Source organism: Anopheles moucheti (genome assembly GCF_943734755.1).
Source record: "Anopheles moucheti chromosome X unlocalized genomic scaffold, idAnoMoucSN_F20_07 X_unloc_30, whole genome shotgun sequence".
Taxonomy (NCBI): Eukaryota; Metazoa; Arthropoda; class Insecta; order Diptera; family Culicidae; genus Anopheles; species Anopheles moucheti.
Genome location: NW_026453538.1, coordinates 22685 through 32500, shown reverse-complemented (window position 1 = coordinate 32500; position 9816 = coordinate 22685). Strand labels below are relative to the sequence as shown.

General features: G+C 42.6%; 1 protein-coding gene across 1 annotated transcript; it reads left to right on the top strand.

Moving 5' to 3' along the window:
- Positions 1–9171: 9171 nt before the first annotated feature.
- LOC128308299 (antigen LPMC-61-like) lies at positions 9172–9816 on the top strand (the record flags this gene model as incomplete). The annotated part of the gene is made up of 2 exons (XM_053045479.1): positions 9172–9513; positions 9589–9816. Coding segments are annotated over exons 1-2 (570 nt in total), but the record flags the coding sequence as incomplete, so codon positions are not given.

Here is a 9816-nt window from a genome sequence, read left to right as displayed (position 1 = left end):
AGGGGCCCTCCCATACAAAAATTTTTTCTTCTCAAAAATGATTTTCGTTTCACTTTTCATACTCAGGGGAGTCTAAAATTGATGTTTTGAGTCACCGTGAAAAAAAAAATTTTTTGACCCGAGCTTGTGTCGGCGACCCAAAATCGACGCACTTGGGAAAAATGTTCTAGCAGGGGCCCTCCCATACAAAAATTTTTTCTTCTCAAAAATGATTTTCGTTTCACTTTTCATACTCAGGGGAGTCTAAAATTGATGTTTTGAGTCACCGAGAAAAAAAAATTTTTTTGACCCGAGCTTGTGTCGGCGACCCAAAAATCGACGCACTTGGGAAATATGTTCTAGCAGGGGCCCTCCCATACAAAAATTTTTTCTTCTCAAAAATGATTTTCGTTTCACTTTTCATACTCAGGGGAGTCTAAAATTGATGTTTTGAGTCACCGAGAAAAAAAAATTTTTTTGACCCGAGCTTGTGTCGGCGACCCAAAAATCGACGCACTTGGGAAATATGTTCTAGCAGGGGCCCTCCCATACAAAAATTTTTTCTTCTCAAAAATGATTTTCGTTTCACTTTTCATACTCAGGGGAGTCTAAAATTGATGTTTTGAGTCACCATGAAAAAAAATTTTTTTTTGACCCGAGCTTGTGTCGCGACCCAAAAATCGACTCACTTGGGAAAAATGTTCTAGCAGGGGCCCTCCCATACAAAAATTTTTTCTTCTCAAAAATGATTTTCGTTTCACTTTTCATACTCAGGGGAGTCTAAAATTGATGTTTTGAGTCACCGAGAAAAAAAAATTTTTTTGACCCGAGCTTGTGTCGGCGACCCAAAAATCGACGCACTTGGGAAATATGTTCTAGCAGGGGCCCTCCCATACAAAAATTTTTTCTTCTCAAAAATGATTTTCGTTTCACTTTTCATACTCAGGGGAGTCTAAAATTGATGTTTTGAGTCACCGTGAAAAAAAAAATTTTTTGACCCGAGCTTGTGTCGGCGACCCAAAATCGACGCACTTGGGAAAAATGTTCTAGCAGGGGCCCTCCCATACAAATTTTTTTCTTCTCAAAAATGATTTTCGTTTCACTTTTCATACTCAGGGGAGTCTAAAATTGATGTTTTGAGTCACCATGAAAAAAAAATTTTTTTTGACCCGAGCTTGTGTCGCGACCCAAAAATCGACTCACTTGGGAAAAATGTTCTAGCAGGGGCCCTCCCATACAAAAATTTTTTCTTCTCAAAAATGATTTTCGTTTCACTTTTCATACTCAGGGGAGTCTAAAATTGATGTTTTGAGTCACCGAGAAAAAAAAATTTTTTTGACCCGAGCTTGTGTCGGCGACCCAAAAATCGACGCACTTGGGAAATATGTTCTAGCAGGGGCCCTCCCATACAAAAATTTTTTCTTCTCAAAAATGATTTTCGTTTCACTTTTCATACTCAGGGGAGTCTAAAATTGATGTTTTGAGTCACCGTGAAAAAAAAAATTTTTTGACCCGAGCTTGTGTCGGCGACCCAAAATCGACGCACTTGGGAAAAATGTTCTAGCAGGGGCCCTCCCATACAAAAATTTTTTCTTCTCAAAAATGATTTTCGTTTCACTTTTCATACTCAGGGGAGTCTAAAATTGATGTTTTGAGTCACCGAGAAAAAAAAATTTTTTTGACCCGAGCTTGTGTCGGCGACCCAAAAATCGACGCACTTGGGAAATATGTTCTAGCAGGGGCCCTCCCATACAAAAATTTTTTCTTCTCAAAAATGATTTTCGTTTCACTTTTCATACTCAGGGGAGTCTAAAATTGATGTTTTGAGTCACCGTGAAAAAAAAAATTTTTTGACCCGAGCTTGTGTCGGCGACCCAAAATCGACGCACTTGGGAAAAATGTTCTAGCAGGGGCCCTCCCATACAAATTTTTTTCTTCTCAAAAATGATTTTCGTTTCACTTTTCATACTCAGGGGAGTCTAAAATTGATGTTTTGAGTCACCATGAAAAAAAAATTTTTTTTGACCCGAGCTTGTGTCGCGACCCAAAAATCGACTCACTTGGGAAAAATGTTCTAGCAGGGGCCCTCCCATACAAAAATTTTTTCTTCTCAAAAATGATTTTCGTTTCACTTTTCATACTCAGGGGAGTCTAAAATTGATGTTTTGAGTCACCGAGAAAAAAAAATTTTTTTGACCCGAGCTTGTGTCGGCGACCCAAAAATCGACGCACTTGGGAAATATGTTCTAGCAGGGGCCCTCCCATACAAAAATTTTTTCTTCTCAAAAATGATTTTCGTTTCACTTTTCATACTCAGGGGAGTCTAAAATTGATGTTTTGAGTCACCGTGAAAAAAAAAATTTTTTGACCCGAGCTTGTGTCGGCGACCCAAAATCGACGCACTTGGGAAAAATGTTCTAGCAGGGGCCCTCCCATACAAAAATTTTTTCTTCTCAAAAATGATTTTCGTTTCACTTTTCATACTCAGGGGAGTCTAAAATTGATGTTTTGAGTCACCGAGAAAAAAAAATTTTTTTGACCCGAGCTTGTGTCGGCGACCCAAAAATCGACGCACTTGGGAAATATGTTCTAGCAGGGGCCCTCCCATACAAAAATTTTTTCTTCTCAAAAATGATTTTCGTTTCACTTTTCATACTCAGGGGAGTCTAAAATTGATGTTTTGAGTCACCGAGAAAAAAAAATTTTTTTGACCCGAGCTTGTGTCGGCGACCCAAAAATCGACGCACTTGGGAAATATGTTCTAGCAGGGGCCCTCCCATACAAAAATTTTTTCTTCTCAAAAATGATTTTCGTTTCACTTTTCATACTCAGGGGAGTCTAAAATTGATGTTTTGAGTCACCATGAAAAAAAATTTTTTTTTGACCCGAGCTTGTGTCGCGACCCAAAAATCGACTCACTTGGGAAAAATGTTCTAGCAGGGGCCCTCCCATACAAAAATTTTTTCTTCTCAAAAATGATTTTCGTTTCACTTTTCATACTCAGGGGAGTCTAAAATTGATGTTTTGAGTCACCGTGAAAAAAAAATTTTTTTGACCCGAGCTTGTGTCGGCGACCCAAAATCGACGCACTTGGGAAAAATGTTCTAGCAGGGGCCCTCCCATACAAAAATTTTTTCTTCTCAAAAATGATTTTCGTTTCACTTTTCATACTCAGGGGAGTCTAAAATTGATGTTTTGAGTCACCGTGAAAAAAAAATTTTTTTGACCCGAGCTTGTGTCGGCGACCCAAAATCGACGCACTTGGGAAAAATGTTCTAGCAGGGGCCCTCCCAAACAAAAATTTTTTCTTCTCAAAAATGATTTTCGTTTCACTTTTCATACTCAGGGGAGTCTAAAATTGATGTTTTGAGTCACCGTGAAAAAAAAATTTTTTTGACCCGAGCTTGTGTCGGCGACCCAAAATCGACGCACTTGGGAAAAATGTTCTAGCAGGGGCCCTCCCATACAAAAATTTTTTCTTCTCAAAAATGATTTTCGTTTCACTTTTCATACTCAGGGGAGTCTAAAATTGATGTTTTGAGTCACCGAGAAAAAAAAATTTTTTTGACCCGAGCTTGTGTCGGCGACCCAAAATCGACGCACTTGGGAAAAATGTTCTAGCAGGGGCCCTCCCATACAAAATTTTTTTCTTCTCAAAAATGATTTTCGTTTCACTTTTCATACTCAGGGGAGTCTAAAATTGATGTTTTGAGTCACCGAGAAAAAAAAATTTTTTTGTCCCGAGCTTGTGTCGGCGACCCAAAAATCGACGCACTTGGGAAAAATGTTCTAGCAGGGGCCCTCCCATACAAAAATTTTTTCTTCTCAAAAATGATTTTCGTTTCACTTTTCATACTCAGGGGAGTCTAAAATTGATGTTTTGAGTCACCGAGAAAAAAAATTTTTTTTGACCCGAGCTTGTGTCGGCGACCCAAAATCGACGCACTTGGGAAAAATGTTCTAGCAGGGGCCCTCCCATACAAAAATTTTTTCTTCTCAAAAATGATTTTCGTTTCACTTTTCATACTCAGGGGAGTCTAAAATTGATGTTTTGAGTCACCGTGAAAAAAAAATTTTTTTGACCCGAGCTTGTGTCGGCGACCCAAAATCGACGCACTTGGGAAAAATGTTCTAGCAGGGGCCCTCCCATACAAAAATTTTTTCTTCTCAAAAATGATTTTCGTTTCACTTTTCATACTCAGGGGAGTCTAAAATTGATGTTTTGAGTCACCGAGAAAAAAAATTTTTTTTGACCCGAGCTTGTGTCGGCGACCCAAAATCGACGCACTTGGGAAAAATGTTCTAGCAGGGGCCCTCCCATACAAAAATTTTTTCTTCTCAAAAATGATTTTCGTTTCACTTTTCATACTCAGGGGAGTCTAAAATTGATGTTTTGAGTCACCGTGAAAAAAAAATTTTTTTGACCCGAGCTTGTGTCGGCGACCCAAAATCGACGCACTTGGGAAAAATGTTCTAGCAGGGGCCCTCCCATACAAAAATTTTTTCTTCTCAAAAATGATTTTCGTTTCACTTTTCATACTCAGGGGAGTCTAAAATTGATGTTTTGAGTCACCGAGAAAAAAAAATTTTTTTGACCCGAGCTTGTGTCGGCGACCCAAAATCGACGCACTTGGGAAAAATGTTCTAGCAGGGGCCCTCCCATACAAAATTTTTTTCTTCTCAAAAATGATTTTCGTTTCACTTTTCATACTCAGGGGAGTCTAAAATTGATGTTTTGAGTCACCGAGAAAAAAAAATTTTTTTGTCCCGAGCTTGTGTCGGCGACCCAAAAATCGACGCACTTGGGAAAAATGTTCTAGCAGGGGCCCTCCCATACAAAAATTTTTTCTTCTCAAAAATGATTTTCGTTTCACTTTTCATACTCAGGGGAGTCTAAAATTGATGTTTTGAGTCACCGAGAAAAAAAATTTTTTTTGACCCGAGCTTGTGTCGGCGACCCAAAATCGACGCACTTGGGAAAAATGTTCTAGCAGGGGCCCTCCCATACAAAAATTTTTTCTTCTCAAAAATGATTTTCGTTTCACTTTTCATACTCAGGGGAGTCTAAAATTGATGTTTTGAGTCACCGTGAAAAAAAAATTTTTTTGACCCGAGCTTGTGTCGGCGACCCAAAATCGACGCACTTGGGAAAAATGTTCTAGCAGGGGCCCTCCCATACAAAAATTTTTTCTTCTCAAAAATGATTTTCGTTTCACTTTTCATACTCAGGGGAGTCTAAAATTGATGTTTTGAGTCACCGAGAAAAAAAAATTTTTTTGACCCGAGCTTGTGTCGGCGACCCAAAATCGACGCACTTGGGAAAAATGTTCTAGCAGGGGCCCTCCCATACAAAATTTTTTTCTTCTCAAAAATGATTTTCGTTTCACTTTTCATACTCAGGGGAGTCTAAAATTGATGTTTTGAGTCACCGAGAAAAAAAAATTTTTTTGTCCCGAGCTTGTGTCGGCGACCCAAAAATCGACGCACTTGGGAAAAATGTTCTAGCAGGGGCCCTCCCATACAAAAATTTTTTCTTCTCAAAAATGATTTTCGTTTCACTTTTCATACTCAGGGGAGTCTAAAATTGATGTTTTGAGTCACCGAGAAAAAAAAATTTTTTTGTCCCGAGCTTGTGTCGGCGACCCAAAAATCGACGCACTTGGGAAAAATGTTCTAGCAGGGGCCCTCCCATACAAAAATTTTTTCTTCTCAAAAATGATTTTCGTTTCACTTTTCATACTCAGGGGAGTCTAAAATTGATGTCTTGAGTCACCGAGAAAAAAAAATTTTTTTGTCCCGAGCTTGTGTCGGCGACCCAAAAATCGACGCACTTGGGAAAAATGTTCTAGCAGGGGCCCTCCCATACAAAAATTTTTTCTTCTCAAAAATGATTTTCGTTTCACTTTTCATACTCAGGGGAGTCTAAAATTGATGTTTTGAGTCACCGAGAAAAAAAAATTTTTTTGTCCCGAGCTTGTGTCGGCGACCCAAAAATCGACGCACTTGGGAAAAATGTTCTAGCAGGGGCCCTCCCATACAAAAATTTTTTCTTCTCAAAAATGATTTTCGTTTCACTTTTCATACTCAGGGGAGTCTAAAATTGATGTTTTGAGTCACCGAGAAAAAAAAATTTTTTTGACCCGAGCTTGTGTCGGCGACCCAAAATCGACGCACTTGGGAAATATGTTCTAGCAGGGGCCCTCCCATACAAAAATTTTTTCTTCTCAAAAATGATTTTCGTTTCACTTTTCATACTCAGGGGAGTCTGAAATTGATGTTTTGAGTCACGGTGAAAAAAAATTTTTTTTTTGACTCACCGGGTAAAATGGTCGCACTTGGGAAAAATGTTCTACCAGGGGCCCTCCCATACAAAAAATTTTTATTTCTCAAATCGATCCGTGGTTTCACTTTTCATACTCTAGGGCCCATTTGCTTCAACTTTGGAAAAAATTTTCGATGATGAAAAATTTTCGCCTTCGACGTCCATCGACCACTCGACCCGAACTTGGTACTTTTGTATGGAGGTACCCGAGTGGTGACTTTTTCATACAAAAATTTTTATTTCTCAAATCGATCCGTGGTTTCACTTTTCATACTCTAGGGCCCAATTGCTTCAACTTTGGAAAAAATTTTCGATGATGAAAAATTTTCACCTTCGACGTCCATCGACCACTCGACCCGAACTTGGTACTTTTGTATGGAGGTACCCGAGTGGTGACTTTTTCATACAAAAATTTTTATTTCTCAAATCGATCCGTGGTTTCACTTTTCATACTCTAGGGCCCATTTGCTTCAACTTTGGAAAAAATTTTCGATGATGAAAAATTTTCACCTTCGACGTCCATCGACCACTCGACCCGAACTTGGTACTTTTGTATGGAGGTACCCGAGTGGTGACTTTTTCATACAAAAATTTTTTTGCGAATACGTGTTCGTTCGCGATCATTAAGGCCATGAACAACAAGTCCGCTGCGATAGAAATAGTGCATTGTAGTTACTCGACGAGAAAAAAAATCGGGACTTAGAAAAATTTTTGAAAGTCAAATCGTATTGACTTCCAACAACACCTGATAATAAACACACATTGCCTGTTGCACCACAGTTCGCATTTGACTTAACAAATCGCCTGTTGGTACGCACATCACCATCGACTTTACCCATCGCGTTTCGCACCGCTAATCCCACTTGGCGTGGAGCCACGCACATAATGTTGCGAGGAGAGTATTAATCGGGACTTAGCGTTTTAAGCTCGCGAACACTCCACTATGGGAGTGCACGCAAGCACCAACTGTACACACACAACACAACAATCACTCTCGCGAACACTCCATTCCCAAAGTGAACGCGAGCACCAGCAAGCATGGGTCGCCTGAGAGGATCGATGCGAACGCATCTCTACAACTCGCAGCTCCCAGCCTGTAGTCCCGTCGTTTGCGGGCGGTCGAAGGTGTCGAAACTAGTTGTATCCACGGTCGACGGAAACACAGCCACCAGGGTTCCCTGTGGTAAGGTACTTCCACGTGCAGCGTGCTCCCGCCCGTTGCGGCTCAGTCTAGTGCTATAGCGGGGATGAGACGTCAGTGTGCGCGGGGCAGCACCGACGGATCTCGGAGGGTTGTTAAGCCCGCTAGCTTCCGATCACCTAATGGGTTTGAGAAGCGCTATCAGCTCGGATTGGATACGACCTTAGAGGCGTTCAGGCATAATCCAGCGGACGTAGCGTCATACCAAAGTCCGGTCGAACTAGTATTGAGCCAGTGGTCCGTACCTGTGGTTCCTCTCGTACTGCACAGGAATTCCGTTAAGATAGCGGCAAACAGCACACACCAGTAGGGTAAAACTAACCTGTCTCACGACGGTCTAAACCCAGCTCACGTTCCCTTGAAAGGGTGAACAATCCTACGCTTGGTGAATTTTGCTTCACAATGATAGGAAGAGCCGACATCGAAGGATCAAAAAGCCACGTCGCTATGAACGCTTGGCGGCCACAAGCCAGTTATCCCTGTGTGACATTCGAGCAGTCGAGCTGTTCGGACGTGGTGTATTTTGCTCCTGAGTGAGTTAAAAATTGTGGCGTTAAATTACCTCGGAAAGTCTCGAATTTGTTCATAATCAGTCCATAAGAGGGTGTTTAGAGTGACTTTAGTGAAAACCGGACGAAAATCGGTGCATTAGTGGGCCAAAAAAGTGAAAAACATTGCCCCATACATTTTGTATGGGGAACAATTTTGGCCATAAAACCGTGCTAAATTGGTGAAAATCAACGCGGTTTGCGTTTAAAACGCATAAATAGACGCCAGTGAAGTGTTTTCAACCTATAAACAGTGTTTGCCGGCGAATTTTAGCGAAAATACGGAGTGGCAAATTTGTGCATACATTTGGAACAACAACAACAACAATAGTGCGTGCGTGTTGTGAGTTTGCGCAAAAATCCGGTCCAATCGGGCCGGATGAGGTGGCAAATGATAGATTCTGTGTCCCCGATCGGCCAATAGCCGAAAACCGGAAGAAAATCGGTGCAGAATTGGGAAAAAACAGTGACGGCAAAAACGCGCATGGTGCTACCGCTGCGGCACGTGTTCTGGAAGTGACAGTTGTATATACAAAAACGTTAATAACTTCGCGAGTTTTGGTCCGATTTGGCTGCGGTTTGCACTGTTGTGCTAGTTTTAGTGCATTTAATACGATCCGTGCATAAAAATAGTGAAAATCGCGAAAATAATTTTTGACATTTTTGTGACAACCCGGGACGACCCAACAGACAAATATTGATAGGCGAGCAGTCCCCAACAGACAATTTTTCAAATTGACGGTTTCTGCTCGAAAACTGCTCGAAACCAAAAAAGACGCAGAAAATTCTGGGAAGCTGTGGGGGGTCATCGGCAGCTCGAATCTGCTCGATTCGGACAGTTTTTATCGAGCTCGAAACTGCTCGAATTCCCGATTTTTGCGGGAAATTGCCGGGAAAAATCTGGGAACGACTGCAAAAATTCGGAAAGGCGTTTGCAAGCAGGGAAACCCCCCCCCTGACCACTAAGACCTGCTTGGGTCTCTAAAATGGCGACAACTCGTACATCGCGTCCTCGGTCGGAATCGACAGAGGAAAGGCCGGGGCGATCCCTTTCGGCGGTAGAGCCGAAGGTCATTCTCACCAGAGCCTCGGCGTTGGCCTCAAAGTCGGTGAACCCGGACATGGTCGAACTGCGAAAGGTGCTCGGGGAAATGTCCCTCGCCAATGAGCAGCTTCGGGCCATGGTGAAGGAGCTGCAGCAAGAGCTGGTGATGCTGCGACAGCGTACCGTGGCCAACGAAGATATGGCCCGGGAGGAGCGGAAGCTGGCCCGCGAAGAATTTAAGCTGGCGCAAGAGAAATTCCACCAGGAGCTGCAGTGGAATAAGGACCAGGCCCGCCAGTGGTATGAAGAGACGCAGCGTCTCAGAGGCGAGCTGGCAAAGGAGACTGCGTGCCACCAGGAGTTGCTGGCACAGATGCTTGGTTGCGGCGGTAACCAAGCTCTGCAACCGCAGCAGCAGGCGCAGCCAGCTGTTGCGCAGCAGCAGCCTCAGAGGCAGCAGAAACAGCAACAGCAACGGCCTCCGTCGAAGCAGGTGACATCGCAGAGCTCCCTGCAGCAACCGCAACAGCAGCAACAACAACAGCAGCAGCAGCGGATGACGTATGCTAACGTGGCGGCCGAGACATCCGGCACGCAGGCTTCCCAGGGCGGTTCTTGGACGGTGGTGGGGCCTCGTAAAGCACCGCAGAAGTCGCAGCAGCAACAACAACAGCAGCAGCTGGCCAAGCCGCGACCACAATCTGCGGCGGCGAAGCATTCG